Source organism: Oryctolagus cuniculus, chromosome 21, assembly GCF_051225735.1.
Source record: "Oryctolagus cuniculus isolate XC-2025 breed Fujian yellow rabbit chromosome 21, ASM5122573v1, whole genome shotgun sequence".
NCBI lineage: Eukaryota > Metazoa > Chordata > Mammalia > Lagomorpha > Leporidae > Oryctolagus > Oryctolagus cuniculus.
In genome coordinates this window covers 31,431,119-31,452,965 of record NC_142887.1, presented here as the reverse complement: position 1 = coordinate 31,452,965, position 21,847 = coordinate 31,431,119, and the positions used below count along the sequence as shown (strand labels likewise).

Here is a 21,847-nt window from a genome sequence, read left to right as displayed (position 1 = left end):
CCACTGCGCCAGGAATCCCGAGGGTCCATGGAGCTTTTGTTTCTTTTCTTCCCATCTGCCCTCCTTCCCCTGCCCACCCCCCATCTGTACATTAAAAAAGAATAACCTTGCAAAAACTGGTGGGGGGGTTCATGAGGGTCTCTATGGCTGCAAGCCCCTCTACCTCCGCGGAACCCCCTTTCCTCCACCTCCGTTGTCCACTCCAAGCCTCTCCCCTTCCTCTGGGACCCTCCGCCCGACGTGGCCCGAGTTCCTTCGAGACCCCCGCAGAAGGCCCGCAGGCTTCCCGCCCCGGCCCCCGGCCTTTCGCCCGCCATCGTAGTCAATACAAGCCCCCACGCCCTTCCCACCCGGCCCGAGGCCCCCTGCTCCGGGGGAGTTTTTCCCACTGCTTCCCTCCAGCCCCAGAAGCCGGAGGCTCCGCAACAACGGAGGTACCCGACTCCCGCAGGAGCCCTGGACAGAATGGGCTCTGGTCACCGCTTCCTAACGGACTAGCGGGAGACCGTTAGACAGGTGCACGTGACAGCGGTTGCCAACGCAACCTGCACCCAGCATGCCCCGCGCGAGAGGCTGGGCGGGGCCTGCGAGGGCGGTCCCCAGTAGGCCCTTCGTGCGGGGCGGATCTCTGAGGGGGTGAGGCAAGGGCGGAGCCGGCAAGCTTGGCAATTCCCAGGATGCTCCACGCCCAGGGGCGGGGCTCCGAGGGCCAGGGCGGGGCTCCGAGGGCCAGGGGCGGGGCTCCGAGGGCCAGGTGCTGGGCTGGCCTCCCGTGGCCACCTGGATCGCCCGCGCGTGTCCAGTGTGCAGAAGGAGGGCCGAGGAACTATGCCGCAGGCCTGGCGAGAGGCTTGAGTGACGGAGCCAGGTTACCCGGCTGTTACGCGGCCCAGGTGCCGGACCTCCCCTAACCCTGGTAGACGATGAGAGCTGTAGGGAGATCCTAACTTTATTCTTTTAAAAGAACGTTTTATCGAAATGCAGTGTGCATACCAAGAAATGCACATGAGTGTACAGATAAATGTGGTTGCTCTCCGTTGACCACACTCACAGCCAACACCCAAATTAAGAGCACAACATAGGGCTGGCATTGTGATGCAGGTTAAGACATTTGGGGAGTAAACCAGTGCATAGAAATTCTCTCTCATCCTTAAAAAAAAACATTACCAGTACCCCAAGAGTCCTCACTGTTCCCCTCCCCCGCCATTTACTTTAACGTGCGAAAGAAGAGTGTGCCGTCTTTTACATGGTATGAACCGGTGAAGCAATATTTATCACTAGTTTTTTTTTTTTCTTTTTACAGGCAGAGTGGACAGTGAGAGAGAGAGACAGAGAGAAAGGTCTTCCTTTGCCGTTGGTTCACCCTCCAATGACCGCCGCGGCCGGCGCGCTGCACTGATCCAAAGGCAGGAGCCAGGTGCTTATCCTGGTCTCCCATGGGGTGCAGGGCCCAAGGACTTCGGCCATCCTCCACTGCACTCCCTGGCCATAGCAGAGAGCTGGCCTGGAAGAGGGGCATCCAGGACAGAATCCTGCGCCCCCACCGGGACTAGAACCCGGTGTGCCGGCACCGCAAGGCGGAGGATTAGCCTAGTGAGCCGTGGCGCCGGCCCACACAGTTTTTAATGCCTATCAAAAGTAAGAGAAAATGTGGTGTTTATCTTGTGGGGTCTGGCTTATTTCACTTTGCGTCCACTGCGCATGTCAGGATTTCATTCTTTTTCGTGGCTGAGTAATGTTCCACCCTGTATCTCTATACCACATTTTCTTTTCCCATCAACAGTTGTTGGACATCTAGGGGAGCCAAAAATTTCTTCAGGGATCACTTAAGTAGTTGTAGTGGGAATGGTGGCAGGTGCAGGGATGTTTGTGGAATGGTTTGAGGTCACTGGGATGAGGTTTCAGATGGTATTGAGGAACAGCATCACGTTCTGTTAGACCAGTGCACGGTCTATGCTTGTCACGTGGCTGCAGATAGCTGGGTGGGCTTGTGTCTGCGTGCAGTCAGAACGTAAGAACTTTTCTGGCAGAACAGGCACCAAAGCGCTAAGCATGCAGGGTACTGTGTGAGCACAGAGAAAACTAAATGTGGCATGTAGAATTAGGAGAGAAGCAGGGGCAGGTATCGTGGGGCAGCAGGCTAAGCCACCACTCGCCGCACCTGCATCCCACAGCAGAGCCCAGGTTCAAGTCCTGGCTGCTCCACTTCCAATCTCCCTTCCCACTAATGCGCCTGGGAAAGCAATAGAAGATGGCTCAAGTCCTTGGGTCCCTGTACCCACGTGGGAGACCCAGACGGAGTTCTGGGCTCCTGGCTTGGGTCTGGCGCAGCCTTGGCTTTGCAAACACTTAAGGGATGAACCAGCGAAGGGAAGATCACGCTTTATCTCTCTCTGCATTTCAAGTCAAAGGAAATAACCAGAAGGAAGCAGAACAGAAATACTTGGAAAACTCTCAGCCTGGCTAAGTAAAGAATACTAAGGAGAGAATACTACGGGCATGGCCAAGTGACCGTCTGCTAAAGAGATCAGCACAGACGGAGAGAAGCCAGGTGCTACTCGTCCCGACACTGAGGGGCACGTGCTTGCACAGGAAATCAGCCAAGGCACCCGAGTCCCCCATGGCACTGCCTGGGTGGGAATTCTGGCCCTTGTTCCTGACTCCAGCTGCCTGCAAAAACAGACCCCAGGAAGCAGCAGAATTCCTGCCACCCACGCACGAGACACCCTGAAGCTCTTGCTTCGGTCCTAGCCTAGCCCCAGCCATTACAGACGCTTGGAGCGAGAATCGGAGCTGGGAGTCATCTCTCTCTCAAAATAAAGTGGCACTGGGATGCCAGACATGGCGGCTCCACTGGGCTGTGTGGTCTCGTGGCAGCCACAGGGGAGCCCACCGCAGGAGCCCCAACACCCCCCCCCCCCGCCCCGGGCCAGGCTTCCCTTCTTCAGCCGGTGCCAGGTGCTCTGAGACCTAACCCCAGGCGGGTGAGCTGCAGTCACCATTGCAGGCATAGTTGGAGCTATTGCAGGCATAGTTAGAGCTATTGCAGGCATAGTTAGAGCTATTGCAAGGGCACCGGTCAGGGAGAAATTGCAACTGGCATAGACAGGGGTTTCCAGAAGCTTCTTGACCTTGCAAGACAGAAAGAACGTTTATTCCTGAAAGAAGAAAATAAAAGGACGTCACAGAGCTAAGGAGTGGATGGATGGCAGTGGAGACGCTGGTGAGAGAGAGAGAGGTCTTCCATCCACTGGTTCACTCCAGAACAGTGCTAAGTCCTGAGCAACTTCTCTCCAAAGAATGTTCCGTGCCCAGTGGCATTCAAAATCTTCTTGCCAATAACTGTAATGTATCGTGCGTGTGTACATATTATATGTCTGCATGGGAAAATTTATTAACAGCTCTATTTTAGTTGGCTTACACTTAGATTAAGAAATATTTCCAACTACATTTACTCTTTAAAATTTATGGAAGACACCGGACCTTTTGGTAAATGTTTTCCTAAGTTATTTGGCAGCTAAAATGATTTACTAACTGTCACTTGATAATAACCCATCTGGGAAGCCTGACTTGTTCCCTCATATCTTTATCCTCTTCAAAACTGATTCTACACTGAAGGATTCTCCATTAGGATGTACAGTTTGATCTTTAGACTTCATGTAAGACAATTTGGATAAGGTGGTCATTTCTTTTTAAGATTTATTTATTTATTTGAAAGTCAGAGTTACACAGAGAGAGAAGGAGAGGCAGAGAGAGAGGTCTTCCATCTGCTGGTTCACTCTCCAGGTGGCCGCAACAGCCGGAGCTGCACTGATCTGAAGCCAGGAGCCAGGAGCTTCTTCCAGGTCTCCCACACAGGTGCAGGGGCCCAAGGACCTGGGCCATCTTCCACTGCCTTCCCAGGCCCTAGCAGAGAGCTGGATCAGACGTGGAGCAGCTGGGACTCAAACTGGCACCCAAATGGGATGCTGGCACTGCAGGCATGGTTTTACCCACTATGCCACAGCGCCGGCCCCTGCAACCCTGTCTGGATCACCAGTCCCTACTCCGCCCCTACTCAGCTTGAAGAACTCAGCTCCAGTCCTTGTCCAAACTCGTGACAGCAGCCAGGGTTTCCATAAGCAGAGAGAGGCAATGGGGGAGCCCAGGACTAGAAGCCGGCATCCGCCGCACCGCTCCCTGCCAGTTCGTACACACTAAACAAAGCAGGGGTGTGCTTTCTCTGGCAGCCAGGCAGACCTCCCCCTTGTTGTCATTTTGGCCACCGTTTCTGCCATGGGCAATGTCTCTGATATCTCCTTTTATCCTCATAATCATAGTGCTCCCATTCCTGCCAGCTATAATTAACATATTTCCAAAGTCCCTCCCCTTTTTCCTTATACATGCGATGACACTGACAGATTCTTTTTTATTTTTTATAAAGATTTATTTATTTATTAGGCAGAGTTACACAGAGAGAGAAGGAGAGGCAGAGACAGAGAGAGAGAGAGAGAGAGTCTTCCATCTGCTGGTTCACTCTCCAGATGGCTGCAATGGCCAGAGCTGAGCCAATCTGAAGCCAGGAGCCAGGAGTTCCTTCCAGGTCTCCCATGCAGGTTCAGGGGCCCAAGGACCTGGGCCATCTTTTACTGCTTTCCCAGGCCATAGCAGAGAGCTGGATCGGAAGTGGAGCAGCTGGGACTCAAACCAGCGCCCATATGGGATGCCGGTGCTGCAGGCTGGGGCTTTAACCTGCTGCGCCATAGCGCCAGCCCCATTCACAACTTTTCATCATTATGGTTTCCAGTGGTTAGGTTAGTTTACAGGATCTCAGCAGAAGAATGACAATAGTCTGAGAATCCAGGGAAAGAGGTTTTGGCTGTAGGCCTTTCATGATAATAACCCTTCAGTGGCAATTTAGAAAAATATCTGGCCAGTGCCGCCGCGGCTCACTAGGCTAATCCTCCGCCTTGCGGCGCCGGCACACCGGGTTCTAGTCCCGATCGGGGCGCCGGATTCTGTCCCGGTTGCCCCTCTTCCAGGCCAGCTCTCTGCTGTGGCCCGGGAGTGCAGTGGAGGATGGCCAAAGTCCTTGGGCCCTGCACCCCATGGGAGACCAGGATAAGTACCTGGCTCCTGCCATAGGATCAGCACGGTGCACCGGCCACAGCGGCCATTGGAGGGTGAACCAACGGCAAAGGAAGACCTTTCTCTCTGTCTCTCTCACTGTCCACTCTACCTGTAAAAAAAATATATCATGGGCCAGTGTTGTGGCACAGTGGGTTAAGCCACCACCTGCAACGCTGGCATCCTATATCAGAGCAACCAGTTCAAGTCTCAGCTGCTCCACTTCCAATCCAGATCACTTCTAACACACCTGGGAAAGCAGTGGATGATGGCCCAAGTGCTTGGGGCCCCTACCACCCACACAGGAGACCCGGATGGAGTTCCTGGCTCCTGGCTTCAGCCTGGCCCAGCCCAGGCCATTGCAGCCATTTGAGGAGTGAACCAGCAGGTGGAAGGCCTCTCTCTGTCTCTCCCTCTCTCTCTAACTCTGCCTTTCAAATAAATAAATATTTAAAGTGAGGGCGAAAAAGAGAGAAATGTTCTGACTCATGGATTTGATTCAAAGGGGGTGGGGGCTGGGTCACAGGGCTGCTCCAGGTAGCTGTCAGTGCTAGGGGCTGTATTTTATCCTCTTGTTGGACAAGGCTTTCCTGCCTCTTGTTAGCTAACGTCTCTGCGCCTGGGACGTTACTTCATTGCCTACTGAAGAGCAGGACTTGTGCATCCTATATTCTCCTCCCAGCTTCGAGCTCCCCACCTGGCTTCCATGCCCTGCCCCCCGCCTCGCCCTGGGAGCTGAGGGGTTTGGCTCCATCCCTGTGCCGTGGCTGTGCTGTATGCCCTGGAGCGCCGGCTGTCATTCTCTTGAGCAGATGCAAACCATTTTCCTTTCTCTTTCAAGTTCATTTCCCAGTGTGTTTGATATTTAGGGCATGGTCCTGTGATCACCAGCCTGAAGCCATTTTTAAAAATGATCTCTTCACTTATTCATTTGAAAGGCAGAGTTACAGAGACAGAGGGAGAGTTCTTCCATCTGCTGGTTCACTCCCCACATGGCAGCAACAGCATGGGCTGTGGTGGGCCCAAGCCAGGAGCCAGGAGCTTCCTCCAGGTCTCCCAGGTTGGGTGAAAGGACCCAAGCACTTGGGCCATCTTCTACTGCTTTCCAAGGCCACAGCAGAGAGCTGGATTGAAAGTGGAGCAGCCGGGTCTCGAACCAAAACCATAGGGATGCCGATGCTGCAAATGGACACTTAACTCACTGTGCCACAGCACCAGTCTCAGATTGGAGTCTTTTTTTTTTGGACAGGCAGAGTGGACAGTGAGAGAGAGAGAGACAGAGAGAAAGGTCTTCTTTTGCAGTTGGTTCACCCTCTAATGGCCGCCGCGGCTGGTGTGCAGCAGCCAGCGCACCGCGCTGATCCGAAGGCAGGAGCCAGGTGCTTATCCTGGTCTGGCCTGGAAGAGGGGCAACCAGGACAGAATCTGGCACCCCGACCGGGACTAGAACCCGGTGTGCCGGCGCCGCTAGGTGGAGGATTAGCCTAGTGAGCCATGGCGCCGGCCTCAGATTGGAATCTTGTGCCTGCAGCTGTCTAGGGTGGGAGTCACACACTTGTAGCTCTATAGCTCCAGGGTCTCAGGGGTGGCCTCCCTCCCATGGCTCCAGCAGGCACTGCTCTCCTAGGGGCTTGCTGTGGAGGCTGTGCCCCTGTGACAGGTCCCTGTGCTGGCCCCCAGGCCATCTGACACTGCTCTGAGATCTAAGTGGAGGCAGTCCTGACCCTGCAGCTTGCGCGAGCGGGAGCTGGGCCACAAGTCGGGCTTCAGACCATTGATGCGGAGCCATGGTGGCTGAGAAGCAGAATCCAAACGAAGAGGTCCCTCGGGCACCTGTCTGGGGCTTTGCTCATTCTTTCTCTTTTTAGTTTAAAGATTCATTATGTTTTTATTAGAAAGTCAGATTAGAGAGAGAGAAAGAGAGAGAGAGAGAGAGGTCTTCCATCTGCTGGTTCACTCCTCAGTTGACTGCAGTGGCCGGAATCGCGCTGATCCGAAGCCAGGAGCCAGGTGCTTCTCCTGGTCTCCCATGCGGGTGCAGGGCCCAAGCACTTGGGCCATCCTTCACTGCACTCCCGGGCCACAGCAGAGAGCTGGATCGGAAGTGGAGAGGCCAGGACTCGAACCAGCGCCCATATGGGATGCCGGCACTGCAGGCGGCAGCTTTACCGGCTAGGCCACAGCCCCGGCCCACGATGTCGCCTCTCATGAGTGGATTAATGTCAGTCGTGAGTTTAGGCTCTTGTACCCTCTCGTCCTCTCTTCACTCTTCTGCCTTCAGACATGGGATGATGCAGCAGCCATGGGGTTGCTGGAGCTTGGGGCCCAAAGCCAAGTTACAGGGCTTAGGGGCAGCCGAGTGTTGCAACGATGGTAGAAGCTTGGCACTGATGGTTTTAACCGTCTGATGAGCAGGAAGACAAATACGTGCGGTTAAAGTAAATCTTGTTTTTAAAAAAGCCAAGGTCCGGGGTCAGTGCTGCACCCACGTGGGAGACCCGGAAGAAGCTCCCGGCTCCTGGCTTCAGCCTGGCCCAGCCCCAGCCATTGTGGCCATTTGGGGAGTGAACCAGTGGATGGAAGACCTCTTTCTGTCGGGCTGGGGTGGGGCTAGGCCGGACCTGGGTGCGTCCCCATTGGCTGGCCCCCAGAGGGGCGGAGTCTGAGCTCCGTTATCTCCGCGTTATCTCCACAGCGCGTGAGCAGCTGCAGCTGACAGCTACGGTCCCTGCTGCTTGCGCTCTCTCGCCACCGCCGCCATGGGCCTGGAGCTCTACCTGGACCTGCTGTCCCAGCCCTGCCGCGCCGTCTACCTTTTCGCCAAGAAGAACGGGATCCCCTTCCAGCTGCGGCCCGTGGAGCTGCTCAAAGGTGGGCCAGGACTGGCTTCCCTAGTCCCCGAGTGTGGCCGGCCACCCACGCTCCTGGCTCGTTGCAGTTAAATGCACGAACCCCTGCAGCCCTTGAGACCGGCCACTGTGAAGCCATCCCTTGGAACACTCACGTCCCATATGGGGGTTCCACTCCAGCCTCTGCTCCCCTTCCAGCTCCCTGCTAATGACTCCTCGGGGGCAGTGGAGGATGGCCCGAGGGCTTGGGTCCCTGCCACCTACGTGGGAAACCCAGATGGAGTTCCTGGCTCCTGGCTTTTGTCCTGGCCCAGCCCTGGCGAGTTCCAGACATTTGGGGAGTGAAGCAGTGGATGGAAGATTCATAACCCCCTTCCCCTCTGCTCTGCATTTCAAATAAAATTGAGAGAGGGGAGACAGAGAGACAGACAGCGATGGGAGAAGCTGAGTCTTCCCACCCCTGCTGAATAACCTCTCCACCTGCCCACTGCACCTGGCTGTGCTAAAATCCCTTAGCTGCTCTAGAGAGACCTGGCCTGGGAGACCCACCCAGGGAGTGGGGCTGACCCAGCCCTGGCCCCAGACCCTGCTGTTTCTGCACCCGGACTGGTGCGTGGGACTCCAGTTGGGGGTGCGGGTGAGGTGGGGGTGTGGCACCGGCCTTGCACCCCTGTTTCGGCTTCTTCTTCCTCCTCAGGGCAGCACGTGAGCCAGGAGTTCTCCCAGGTTAACTCGCTGCACAGGCTGCCCACACTTAAGGATGGAGACTTCGTCTTGAGTGAAAGGTGCCGTCTGTCTCTCTGACCTCCTGCGCCCCACACCCACTGGCCCCTGGCTCCCCCAGCTGTAGGCCTCCTCAGATGCCACGAGGCAGGCACAGAGGAGTGAGGGCCACAGAGGAGAGCAGGCAGTCCAGGTGGCGGGTGAGTCTAGGATGCCAAAGAGTGTCCTGGCCTGGCCCCTTGTGAGCTCCCCCCACCCCAGCAGGCCGGAGAAGGACAAGAGGCCAGGTGCTCGGGCCCCTGCCACCCACGTGGGCAATCTGGAAGAAGCTTCTGGTTCCTGACTTCAGCCTGGCCCAGCCCTGGCTGATGCAGGCATTTGGGGAGTGAGCCAGTGCATGGAAGATCAGTCACTCTCTCTCTGCCTTTCAAATAAGATGAACGCAAATAATCTTTTTAAAATAAAAGGCCAGGAGCCAGGGTTCTTACAGCCACCCCTGTCCCCAGCACTGCCATTATGATCTACCTGAGCTGCAAGTACCAGACTGCAGACCACTGGTACCCCGAAGACCCGCAGGCCCGTGCCCGCGTGCTGGAGTACCTGGGCTGGCACGCCGACAGCATCCGCGGCACCTTCGGCGTGCCCCTATGGAGCCAGGTGAGACAGCCGCACCTGCGGGGAGCTGGCGGGGGGCAGGGCCCACAGGCTGAGCCCACCCCGTGTCCCCGCCAGGTGCTGGCCCCACTCCTTGGGGTCCAGGTGTCCGAGGAGAAGGTGGAACGCAACAGGACCAGCATGAAGCAGGCGCTGGGGCGGCTGGAGGAGACCTTCCTGGGGGGCAGGGCCTTTGTTGCCGGGCAACAGGTGACGCTGGCCGACCTCCTGGCCCTGGAGGAGCTGATGCAGGTATGAGCTTGGCTGGCCAGCAGAGGCTACCCCGAGTGGAGCGTAACCCAGAGGCGCGGAGACAGCCAGAGTCTGCTGTTGCGCCTTCCTCCTGGGCGTGGGCTGGGGAAGGGACCGGCGTCTCCATAGCTGTCCCGCTTTCTTTCCTGCAGCCTGTGGCTCTCGGCCACGACCTGTTTGAGGGACGGCCCCGCCTGGCGGCATGGCGTGCACGTGTGGAGGACTTTCTGGGTGCCCAGCTGTGCCAGGAGACCCGCGGCCGCATCTTGAGTATCCTGGAACAGGAGGCCAACAAAACAATCCCAGTGCCACCACCGGAGGCCCACGAGAGCATGCTGCTTCGCATTGCCAGGATCCCCTGAGGGCGCTGCCCAGGGCCAGGAGATAAGCAATAAAGGCTCATTCCAATTCTCACTTGCCCTGTTTCCTGGTTCCTGTTTCAGGCAAGACACCAGCTGTCCTTAGCCACGCTTCTTCTCTGGTGCAGCATACCTAAGCAATAGGAGACTAAGGTTCACAATATATAAAGAGCTCCTAAAAATCAATAACACAAAACAAAATCAATTAAGACTCAGCCAAAGCCATCAGTGGTTGAAATATAATGAACATCTTGAAAATTTTTCTAAAAAGATTTACTTATTTGAAAAACAGAGTTACGAAATGGTAGAGACAGAGAGAAGTCTTCCATCTGCTGGTTCACTCCCCAGATGGCCTCAATGGCCGTAGCTGTGCCAATCTGAAGCCAGGAGCCAGGAGCTTCTTCTGGGTCTCCCATGTGGGTGCAGGGTCCCAAGGACTTGGGCCATATTCTACTGCCTTCCCAGGCCCTAGCAGAGAGCTGGTCAGAAGAGGAGCAGCCAGGACCGGAACCAGCACCAGGGCTTTAACCCGCTGTGCCACAGTGCCAGCCCTGTCCTGAACATTTTGAATAAGGAACCAAGATTTATTTATTTATTTCGAAGGCAAAGTTACAGAGAAAGAGAGGGAGAGATCTTCCATCTATTGCTTCACTCCCCAAATGTCAGCAACGACCAGGGCTGGACCAGGCCTGGAACTCCACCCGGGCCTCCCATTTTGGTGCAGAGGCCCAAGGCCTTGGGCCATCCTCAGCTGCTTTCCCATTTGCATTAGCAGAGATCTGGATCCGAAGTGGAGCAGCCTCACCTTCCCAAGGTGCCCAGGAGGTCTTGTGGCTAATGTGGCTGCAATTCTAAGATGCAGCAGTAGATATCACTGTTCCCCCATAAATAGAGACATTAATGCGCTCTGCTCTTGATGGGCTAAAGTCTGCAGTTCACCTGTGCCCAGCCTGAGCAATTCCTAGCCTGGGGCATCCTGGTAGCAACCACACTGCAGCTGTCCTGCAGCTGTGGGATTTCCCTCTGAGCTTCCATTCCTGCTGCCTCTCCCTGTCGGAGAGCCCTCATGTTTAGCGGAAACCCTAGCTTGCCTGACCCAGAGCTGTCCAGGAGTGTGAAGGGTGCTGGAAAGAGACAGTGGGATGCACGCAGACGGGCCTTGATTTTATTATTGTGAATCATCATTATTCATATCTTTTCATTTCATTTGAAAGACAGGGAGACAGAGAGAGATGGACGGGCAGATAGACAGACACACAGATCTCCTTCATCCACTAGTTCACTCCCCAAGTGCCTGCAACAGCCAGGGATGGGCCAGGCTGCAGCCAGGAGCCAGGAGCTCCAGTCTAGTCTCCCACAAAGGTGGCAGGGGCCACACCCTGGTTTCTCAGTGACTCCACCTGCAGGTACCTCGGGTGTCGCCTCTGTGGGCCAGACAGGGCCACCCCCTGTGCCTCTGTCAGAAGGTGACCAGACCCCTCCCCGTCTTCTCTCTCACATCCAGCGGCTGTCGCTTGGCCCCAGGCCTCGTGTGGGAGGGAGTCCATGGTGTCACTGTCACTTCCAACTGCACCGGTGTCCCTGGTGTGGGCCCTCAGTGCTCATGCACCTGCGTCCCCCAGCCCTGTAGCACTGAGCTGTGAAGTGCTGGAGGGGCCGCCGTGGCCGCGAGGGTGGTGAGAGCAAGGCCTGTGTGTGTGTGTGTGTGTGTGTTTAGAATGGGCAGGGGACACGTGCCCACAGGTCGCATCCGCTGGCGAGTTTCAGTTGCCATGAACCAGCTCCAGCTCCCCTTTCCCGCTTCCTGCTACTGCAGACCTGGGAGGCAACAGGGGATGGCTCCGGTACTTGGGTCCCCTGTCCCCAACGTGAGCGATCTAGAGCTAACCCTCAGCCATTGCGGGTATTTGGGGTGGGAACGCTCTGTCTCTTTAAAAAAAAAACGGGGTGGGGAAGGCCTGTGGCTCCTGCCCCCCCACCACGCGCCAGGAAGGTATGGCCAGAGGGGCTCCCTCCACCTCAGATTACACCAGCATCTTCCCGGGAGGCCTTGGCTGGGTGCCCAGGAGGCCAAGGGCAGCTCTGGCTCAGCGCTGGCTCTGGCTTCGCAGGCCCTGGCTCCTGATTCCTCCCCTGAGCTGGGCTCCAGGTCCGCGGACATGGACAGAGGGGCAGTGAGCCGACCACCCAAGAGGCAGGGCCACCTGTGCGCTGAGGACAGGGCGGGGGGTTGCGGCCAGAGCAGGGTCTAGAGAAACCATCAGTTGCAGACTTGAGAAATCCCCTCTGGTGCCTGGAGGGGACAAGGCTGGGAGACCCAGGAGGAGCCCGGAGAGGGGACCCAGAGGCTGGGCTGCAAGCAGGAGAGACGGCCAGGCCTTGGGATCAGAAGTGCAGTTGTGGGCTGGCCTTGTGGTGCAGCATGTTAGCATCCTGTGTGGGTGCTGGTTCGAGTCTCAGCTGCTCCGCTTCTGATGCAGCTCTCTGCTAAAGGGTCTGGGAAAGCAGCAGAAGATGGGCCCAAGCACAGAGGAGACCCGGATGGAGTTCCAGGCTGCCGTCACGTCCACGCGTGCGCCCTCTGCTTGCCCAGGACAGTGGGTTCTGTCCCTTTTCTAAGCCACGATCTAGAGAGACAGATTTCCCAGGATCCCCTGGCACAGGGGGCGTGGCCCTCGGGCCTCCCCACGGTCAGCCAGCAGGTGCATGGTCTCTGGCTGCCACAGTCCCAGCTCCAGGCTGGGAAGTTTCTGGGCTCCTTGCCTGCCTTGCCCCTCTGCTGTGATGGTGTCCACAGTGCCCACGGAGCTCCCCCAGGCCCTGTGTGTGTCTCCATGTTCTAGCCACAGTTGAGGCTACCTCCCCGCCCACCCGCCGCCACCCAGTTCCTATTTCTAGAACCTTCCACGGTTGGTTCTCATCGCCTCCTCCTCTTGTGGACAATGCAAAGCGCCTTTCCCCCGTCCTGCAGGGAATTCCCAGCACGGAGCTGTGAGGCAGCGCCAAGGGTCGCAGCTCCCACCCCCACCTCTTACCAGCGTCTCCCCACCCCATCCCCGCCCCGCCCCCCACCCCTCACCAGCCTCAGAATCCTGCTGCGGCGAGAATTCCGGGCTTCCTCACCTTGGTGACAGCACCAAGGGAGCCAGGAGGTTCTGGAACGTAGGTGGGGGCCTGGGCCTGGGCCGCAGAGGGCACAGGGCCAGGGGCTGAGGCTGACAGAGGCTGTGGAGCCCGGCCCGCGTCTCAAGCATGGTCCTCGAGCTCTACCTGGACCTGCTGTCCCCGCCCTGCCGCGCCGTCTACATCTTCGCCAGGAAGAACGGGATCCCCTTTGACTTCCAGTTTGTAGATCTCCTCAAAGGTCAGCCTCCGCACGCATGCGCAAGGCTGCCTTGGCGCGGGGCGTGGGGGGGGGGGGCGCGGTGGCTGGCCCCGGGGGAGGTGTGACACACCGGCAGGGACCACGGCAGGGACCACGGCCACCCCCACAAGGGTCACAGCGGGAGAAAAGGGAACGGCGGGGGCGCCGGGGCGGGGAGGGCTTTGGGCTTTGGCAGGTCATGGGTTTCTCCGTATTAGAGCCCCTGGATTTGGATCGCAGCTCTCCTGGAAACTCCAGCCTCCTGCTAACGCACACCCTGGAGGCAGCAGCGATGGCAAGAATAGTTGGGTCCCCACCGCCCACGTGGGAGACCTGGGTGGAGTTCCCAGGGCCTGGCGCAGCCCTGGGCTTTGTGGGCATTTGGGGAGTGGATCAGTGGATGGGAGAACTTGCTCTGTCTGCCTCTCTGTCTCCGTCTCTGCATTTCAAACAAATTAAATGCATTTTTTAAATTGTTAAGAAAGGAGGCCGGCGCCGCGGCTCACTAGGCTAATCCTCCGCCTAGCGGCGCCGGCACACCGGGTTCTAGTCCCGGTCGGGGCGCCGGATTTTGTCCCGGTTGCCCCTCTTCCAGGCTAGCCCTCTGCTGTGGCCAGGGAGTGCAGTGGAGGATGACCCAGGTGCTTGGGCCCTGCACCCCATGGGAGACCAGGAGAAGCACCTGGCTCCTGGCTTTGGATCAGAGCGATGCGCCGGCCGCAGCGCGCTGGCCGCGGCAGCCATTGGAGGGTGAACCAACGGCAAAAGGAAGACCTTTCTCTCTGTCTCTCTCTCTCACTGTCCACTCTGCCTGTCAAAAAAAAAAAAAAATTAAAAAAAAAATTGTTAAGAAAGGTCTCGCCTGCCTTAGCCAGTCCCTGCTAGTGACAGTCCCCACACTGAGCTGGACAGGTGCAAGGGAAGGAAGGGCTGCCGGGGACTCCCCAGACTGTCACTCAGAGCCCTTGTCAGTCATCTGCAGCACCTGCCGGCCAGGTCGGGCAAAGGCCACAAAAATGCACAGTCATTCTACGTATGAGAATGCTCAGGCCACACCCCGAGTTTAAGCTCACTCAGGGTTACAGACTCTTTGTGAGGGTCAGGGTCAGAAGGCTACGACTCCACACAAGGTGCTTTCAAAGCTCAGCTTGCAGGGACAGAAGCTTCTAGAAAATAGGGTAGGAACGCAGGGGCCGCATAAAAGGATATGTGAGGAGCCCCCAGAAACGTTTCTCCCTAGAGGAAGCGGGCTAAGGAAGAGTTTCAGCTTCTGCCCCCATGTGCTGTCCAGATACCTGCTCAGAGAGATGCCCACAGTTGCTACTGAGAGGTTCCCCTTTGGACTTCCGGCCGTGTGCTGGGCCCCTGCAGCTGCCCTGCTGCCCTTAGAGGGGAGGACAGAGTGAGGGTGACAGCCTCAGCCCCTGCGACTGGGGTGCACTCACCAGGCCCAGCCACAGGGGGGAGCCATGGAGGCCTTCAGCTCCTGGAAAGCAGGGCGCCATCCTGGTCCTCCCATCACAGGGGTCACCGAGCAAGCCTGCGGTGGGGTAGGAAAGCGGAGGCCCCTGTCCCCCTACTGGCTTTGCTCTGTGATCTGGAACAAGCCACAGTGTTCCTCAAGTCCTCCGTTTCTGCCTCTGGTGGATCCCTGCCCCCCCCCCCCGCCCCAGCCTCCGGCCCACCCCCCACCTCCCAGGGACCCAGGAGCCTCAGACTGTCCCTGTCCCTTCTAAGGTCACCACCACAGCAAGGAGTACATCAACATCAACCCCCTGAGGAAGCTGCCCTGCCTCAAGGAAGGAAAATTCATCTTATCTGAAAGGTAATCGCTTCCCCCCCACCCCGCAGGTGTGTGTGTTGGGGGGCGTCCATCATCTGTGTCGCCCCTCCCCCCAGCCACCAGGCTCGGAGGCATTTACTTCTGCATCATGGAAGTCTCCACACACACACACACACACACACACTAAAGTAGACCGAGTGCTAACTGCAGAGGCGTATGGCGGGGACTCCACGTCTGTGCCACTGCCTGCCTCTGGCAGCTGGGGACTCGTGGCACCTGCTGCACTTGGGAGGTGGCTTGTGCCCCAAGGGCTCGTGTGTTGGAAGTTGGTGCCCAGTGTGGGGATGTTAAGGGGCAGTGGAGACTTTAAGAGGCAGGGCCGAGTGGAAGGTCCCAGTGGGAGGGAGCCAAGAGTTAGTTCCCCTGAGAAAACTGCAAGCCTGGCCCCGCCCACCTCTCTGGGACACACACTCCCACCATGATGTCATCTTCCTTGAGGCCTCCCCCAGGGCACAAGCTGATGAGACCCCACCACCACCACCACCACCAAATTTGGACTTCAACCACTAAGACTCTAAGCTAAATAAACCCCTTTGCTTCATAGCCTGCCTCATGTATGTTGTTACAGTAAAGAAAAACAGACTAGCACCCAGTCCATTTTGCATCATCCACTCCAATCCCTGGCCTACCAGGCACCCCATCAATTCACCCATAATGCTTAGGAATGCACCTCCAAGACACAAAGAATCATTAAAAAAAAAAACCATGTTGGGGGGCACTCATGGTGTAACAGTAGGTTAAGCCACTACCTGGGACACCCCAGCGTACTGTTCCGGTTGGACTCCCAGCACTTCTGATCCAGCTCCCTGCTGATGAGCCTGGGAAGGCAGCAGATCATGGCCCTGCCACCCACCTGGGGAGACCCAGACGGAGTTCCAAACTCCTGGCTGTGGCCTGGCCCAGCCCCGGCCGTTGTGGCCATTTGGGGAGTGAACCAACAGATGGAAGACCTCTCTCTCCCTGTGCCTTTCAAGCGAATAAATACTATTAAAAAAAAAAAGCATTGCAAAAATGCCACCAAGTAAAATTAACTAATAATTCCTTGATTTCATCAACTATCTAGTCCCTCGTCCAGCGTCTCTGACCATCTCATAGATATCGGGGCAAATGTCTCCCTGCACCTGCAGTCCCCGCCTTAGTCTGTTTCCTTTTTTTTTTTTTTTTTTAATTATTTATTTACTTGAAAATCAGAGAGAGAGAGAGAGAGAGCACTCTCCCTGCCCAGACCCGGTGCCTCGCCCTTGGCCATGGATGGGGCCACATTTGCACCTCCCTGTTGGTGATGGGGTGCAGTCTCTCATGCCCTGGTTCCCGTACCCCTGATCTTCAGGCTCGAGTCCACACTCATCCCCACATCTTCAACAGTCTTATTTACTTTGGCCTCCACAGCGCCTCTGGCTGCCTCTCACCACTGCCCACCTGACTGCCCCACTCCCCCAGTCCTACTCACCCACCTGCTCGCCCTTCTCCAAACTCACCTCACTTCCTCTGACCCTGTTGCCTCACACGGGCTGCTCCCACACTCTGCCTGCCCCTCAACCCCCACTCGCCCTCCAGATCTCCTCTCCCTTCCCTCTCTGACTGTCAGGATGTCAGTGCCCGGCGCCCACCGGGGGCTGCAGGCCATGCCGGGGTGTCTGGTGTTGCAGCATCAGGGAGACAGGAGCATTGCCCTACCCACCCCCCCTTTCTGTAGTGTGGCCATCCTCTTCTACCTGAGCCGCAAGTACAGTGCCCCGTCGCACTGGTACCCGCCTGACCTGCACACGCGTGCCCGTGTGGACGAGTTCATGGCCTGGCAGCACACAGCCATTCAGCAGCCCATGAGCAAGATACTCTGGGTCAAGGTAAGCGGGGATGCACCTGGCGCACAGGGACAAGGCGCAAGAGTGGGTCAGGAAGCCTCAGGTCCAGTCTCAGCCCTGCCGGCGGCTGCTGGGGAGCTCCCGCAAGTCTCACGCCCGCCCTGAGCCTCATCTCCCCCAGTTCCCTCTCCTCCCTGCCTTACGGAGCCACTGGGTAGGAAGCACACATGTCCCTCCCTCTAATCTATGCCCGTGACAGACATCACTAATCAATCACAGGCTCCATTTTGCTGGGGCCTCAAAATCCTTCTGAACACGTGGCATCAGCCAATGTGTACCAACAGAGTGGTCCAGTACCTACACCTGGTAGACACGGATTGGAGGCCTGGAGGGACAGATGGCCCTGGGGTGCAGCCCCTTCTCTTCCCCCCTCTCCTCCATGTTGGCCAGTTGCTGATTCCCTTGATCACGGGGGAGGAGGTTCCTGCCGAGAAGATGGAGAGTATGTTGGAAGAGGCAAACAAAAACCTGCAGCTCTTTGAGGAAAAGTTCCTGCAGAACAAGCTGTTCATCACGGGGGACCACATCTCACTGGCCGACCTGGTGGCCCTGGTGGAGATGATGCAGGTGCGGGCTGGGGCCGAGGGCGTCGGAGTCCAGTCGGGGTGGGGGTTGGGGGGACCTCCACCATGACCCATTGAGGATAAGCTGGTGCGCTGGGGTGTGGTAGACTGAGGAGGTGAAATCAACAGCAACACTGGGGGAGAGGCAGACACGGCCACCTGGGGTGCTGTGTGAGCTGGGTCTGGGTGCCTGAATTCAACCTAGGGGACAATGGGTTTATTTGTCTTTATTTATTTATTTATTTATTTGAAAGTCAGAGTTACAGAGAGAGAGAAGAGGCAGAGAGAGAGAGAGAGAGAGAGAGAGTGCTACTCCGATCCAAAGCCAGGAGCCAGGAGCTTCTTCTGGGTCTCCCACGCAGGTGCAAGGGCCCAAGGACTTGGGCCATCTTCTACTGCCTTCCCAGGCCACAGCAGAGAGCTGGATCGGAAGTGGAGCAGCCAGGTCTCGAACCAGCACCCATATGGGATGCCGGCACTTCAGGCCAGGGTATTAACCCACTGTGCCAGAGCACCAGCCCCGTGTCTTCATTTATTTATTTATCTTCATTTATTCGAGAGGCAGAGAGATGTAGAGATGACAGATGAGAGAGATGATGATGTTGGGTAGAGATATTAGAGATGATACATAGATATGTAGATGGGTAGATAGATACAGTAGAGATGATGATGATAGATAGATGATAGATGGATGTGACAGGACAAAGCTAAGAGCCGGGAATTCAATCCAGGTCCCCCGTGTGTCTAACAGGGACCCCAGTAACTGAGCCATCTTCTGCTGCCTCCCAGGGTGTGCACCAGCAGGAAGTTGGAATTGGGAGTCGGGCCAGGACTGAAACCCAGGCACTGCAGTAGGGGACACAGGCGTTTTAGGCGCGAGGACCGCCAGCCCTGGATGTCACTCAAACTGCTGGGCAGACCGCCCGTGGGGTCGCCCTTTGCAGCTCCTGGGGCTTCATCCTGGAGGGAGATCAGCATGGGGAAGAACTGGCCTCCTCCCCTGCTCCCCGAGGGGCTGGAAGAGGGCAGGACCCACAGGAGGGTTCAGGCTGGAGACAGGGGACGCATCTGTGCCGGGGGCCACCTCAAGAGGAGTTCAGGAGCAAGACTAGTGACCGAGAACGCTTGGGGACTCCAGGTCCTCTGTCCCAGCCCCATCCCGTCCATTCCAGAGCTAGGCAGGTGCCTAGCTCATGGCAGAGGCAGGCGTGGGGGGGCAGACCCCCAGGCTGACCACGCCCCCTTTCTCTTGGCACACCCACAGCCCATGGGAGGCAACCACAACGTCTTCCTCAACAGCTCCAAGTTGGCCGAGTGGCGCATGCGCGTGGAGCTGACCATCGGCTCCGGTCTCTTCTGGGAGGCCCATGACCGGCTGGTGAAGCTGGCGGACTGGGACTGCTCCACGTTGGCTCCCTCGGTCAAGGAGAAGCTCATTGAGTTTCTGCAGAAGTTCAAGTGAGCCCAGAGGCGGCCCGTGCCGGCCGGCTCAGCCCGCGAAACCTCCTTTCTGGGGGGGAGATGCTAAAAACACATCCTTGTTTCTTTTACCTAATAAAGAACGATGACCACTGGCCTGGCTGATGAGTCTGGGGTCTGACAGTGGGGGCGGGGGGCGGCCAGAGGCCTCCCAGGTTCCAAGAGGAACTGGAAAACGAAAGGCCGGGATGCCCGTGAATCACATCAGAGGACCTGGGTTCAAGTCCCGGTTCTGCTCTGGATCCCTGTTCCCACTTAACAGTGGGGGCGGCTCAAGTCACTGGGTCTCTGTCACCTGCAAAGGAAACCTGGATTCCAGTCCTCCCTCTGGCTTAGCTTGACCCAGCCCCAGCCACTGTTGGCGTTCTGGGGGAGTAAGCTGGTGGTTGAGGTCTCTCTCTCTCTCTCTGTAGCTTAGCCTTCCAAATAATTTTTTTAGAAAGAAACAAAGGAAGGAAGGAAGGAAGGAAGGAAGGAAGGAGGGAGGGAGGGAGGGAAGGAAGGAAGGAAGGAAGGAAGAAAACAACGCACTTTTAATCCATGAGTGAGGGCTGATGCTGTGGTGCAGCAGGTTAAAGCCCCAGCCTGCAGTGCCGGCATCCCATATGGGCACCGGTTCGAGTCCCAGCTGCTCCTCTTCCAGTCCAGCTCTCTGCTATGGCCTGGGAAAGCAGTGGAGGATGGCCCAAGTCCTTGGGCCCCTGCACCTGCGTGGGGGACCTGGAAGAAGCTCCTGGCTCCTGGCTCCTGGCTTCAGATTGGCTCAGCTCTGGCTGTTGCGGTCATTTGGAGAGTGAACCAGTGAAATGGAAGATCTCTCTCTCTCTCTCTGGCTCTACCTCTCTCTGTATCTCTGTCTTTCAAATAAAATAAAAATAATTATTTAAAAAAATCCATGAGTGGAAGAAATGACAAGGAAATTAGCAAGTACCATGAACAAATGAAAATGAAAACAATGCCCCTTCCTGCCAATGTGCACTCTGGAATGCAGTGGTGATGGCTCAAACAGTTGGGTCCCTGCCACCCTCGTGGGAGACCTGGGTTGAATTCCTGGCTCCTGGTTTCAGCCTGGGCCAGCCCTGGCTTAGGTGTAGGCGTTTGGGGAAGGGAACAGCAGATGGGAGATCTCTCTCAAATATTAATAATGATAATAAAGAACAGTACCACACCACTTAACTGTGCACCCCGCACCCTGCTCGGCAGTGCAGTTCCCCAGAATGCCTGCTGGGGGCAGACTGAGAGCAAAGCGAGCCCAAGGATGTACCAGGCCAGCCGGGGCGTGTTCCATCGCTTCGCTTTGCAACAAGCTTAGAACACACACTGTCTCCCACTTTCTGTGCACCGCAGGGTCTGGGCATGGCCCGTAGGGTCTTCGGCAAGACTGAGAGTGTCTGCCAGGGCTGTGTACTTCTCTGAGGCTCAGTGAGGGCAGCAACCATTTCCGGTTGTGGGACTGAGGGCTCCCACCTGCTGTCTGTGTTATCCACAGAGGGCCACCAAGCCCCACTGCCCTCCTACTGCGGTCACTTACATCAAAGCCGGCAAGGGAGCAAGTCTGCAGAGCCAGTGAGTTCACGGGTGGACGCCAGCACCAGTCAGCTCACCTGTCACCTTGGCTCACTTGGTGAAATATGTTCAATGGGGGGGGGGGGCACTACACGGCAACGTGAACACCGTAAGGTGGGCATCGGGGCCACACTGTGGCATCCCATGTGGGTTCCGGTTCGAGTCCCGGCTGCTTCACTTCTGGGAAAGCAGCGGAGGATGGTTTAAGTGCTTGGGGGGGGGCACCCACGTGGGAGACCCAGAAGGAGTTTCAGGTTCCTGGTTTTGGTCTGGCCCAGCCCTGGCTGTTGTGACCATTTGGGGACTGAACCAGTGAATGGAAGACCCCCTCTCCCCCTCCCCTGCCCCGCGTAACTTTTGCCTTTCAAATAAAGGGATGGGGGGGGTCATGATGTCTCACTTTAGAATCTGCCTCTCCTTCCAAGGACAAGGGCCTCCATGGGTCTACAGCTGAGCAGGGCTCTGCAGTTGGTTTAACGCTCTGCTGTTGCCGTCTTGAGATCCGTGGGGGTTGAATAAGGGGGTCCCACATTTTCATTTTTGGCCAGACCTTGCCAAGCAGTCCAGAGTAGCTATTGTGAGTGGGACTGATTATTTTTATTTTTTTTTATTTTTTTTATTTTTTGACAGGCAGAGTGGACAGTGAGAGAGAGAGACAGAGAGAAAGGTCTTCCTTTGCCATTGGTTCACCCTCCAATGGCCGCCGCGGCCAGCGCGCTGCGGCTGGCGCACCGCGCTGATCCGATGGCAGGAGCCAGGAGCCAGGTGCTTTTCCTGGTCTCCCATGGGGTGCAGGGCCCAAGCACCTGGGCCATCCTCCACTGCACTCCCTGGCCACAGCAGAGAGCTGGCCTGGAAGAGGGGCAACCGGGACAGAATCCGGCGCCCCGACCGGGACTAGAACCTGGTGTGCCGGCGCCGCTAGGCGGAGGATTAGCCTAGTGAGCCGCGGCGCCGGCCGGGACTGATTATTTTTAAAGATTTATTTATTTATTTGGAAGTCAGAGAGAGAAGGAAAGGCACAGAGAGAGAGAGAGAGGGAGGGAGAGAGAGAGAGGTATTCCATCCACTGGTTCACTCCCCAGTTGGCCACAACAGCCAGAGATGCACTGACCCAAAGCCAGGAACCAGCAGCTTCTTCCAGGTCTTCCCACACAGGTGCAGGGGCCCAAGGACCTGGGCCATCCTCCACTGCTTTCCCAGGCCATAGCAGAGAGCTGGACT

At 57.0% G+C, this 21,847-nt stretch overlaps 2 protein-coding genes across 2 annotated transcripts; both read left to right on the top strand.

The window, feature by feature from the left end:
• Positions 1-7,737: 7,737 nt before the first annotated feature.
• Positions 7,738-10,013, top strand: LOC100338449 (glutathione S-transferase theta-2B). Its single transcript, XM_008250182.5, has 5 exons — positions 7,738-7,977; positions 8,653-8,740; positions 9,185-9,335; positions 9,411-9,584; positions 9,737-10,013. Exons 1-5 carry the CDS (start codon positions 7,866-7,868, stop codon positions 9,944-9,946), a joined length of 735 nt encoding a protein of 244 aa, XP_008248404.1. The 5' UTR covers positions 7,738-7,865; the 3' UTR covers positions 9,947-10,013.
• Positions 10,014-13,195: 3,182 nt separating this feature from the next.
• On the top strand, positions 13,196-19,040 carry GSTT4 (glutathione S-transferase theta 4). Its single transcript, XM_002722568.5, has 5 exons — positions 13,196-13,307; positions 15,045-15,132; positions 16,847-16,997; positions 17,406-17,582; positions 18,843-19,040. Exons 1-5 carry the CDS (start codon positions 13,196-13,198, stop codon positions 19,038-19,040), a joined length of 726 nt encoding a protein of 241 aa, XP_002722614.3.
• The last annotated feature ends 2,807 nt before the right edge of the window (positions 19,041-21,847 follow it).

Coding starts and splice junctions, on each gene's coding strand:
- LOC100338449 (XM_008250182.5), top strand. CDS start 7,866: ATGGGCCTGGAGCTCTACCTGGACCTGCTGTCCCAGCCCTGCCGCGCC. Junction 7,978..8,652: donor GCCCGTGGAGCTGCTCAAAG/GTGGGCCAGGAC, acceptor CTTCCTCCTCAG/GGCAGCACGTGAGCCAGGAG. Junction 9,585..9,736: donor CCCTGGAGGAGCTGATGCAG/GTATGAGCTTGG, acceptor TCTTTCCTGCAG/CCTGTGGCTCTCGGCCACGA.
- GSTT4 (XM_002722568.5), top strand. CDS start 13,196: ATGGTCCTCGAGCTCTACCTGGACCTGCTGTCCCCGCCCTGCCGCGCC. Junction 13,308..15,044: donor GTTTGTAGATCTCCTCAAAG/GTCAGCCTCCGC, acceptor GTCCCTTCTAAG/GTCACCACCACAGCAAGGAG. Junction 15,133..16,846: donor AAATTCATCTTATCTGAAAG/GTAATCGCTTCC, acceptor CCCTTTCTGTAG/TGTGGCCATCCTCTTCTACC.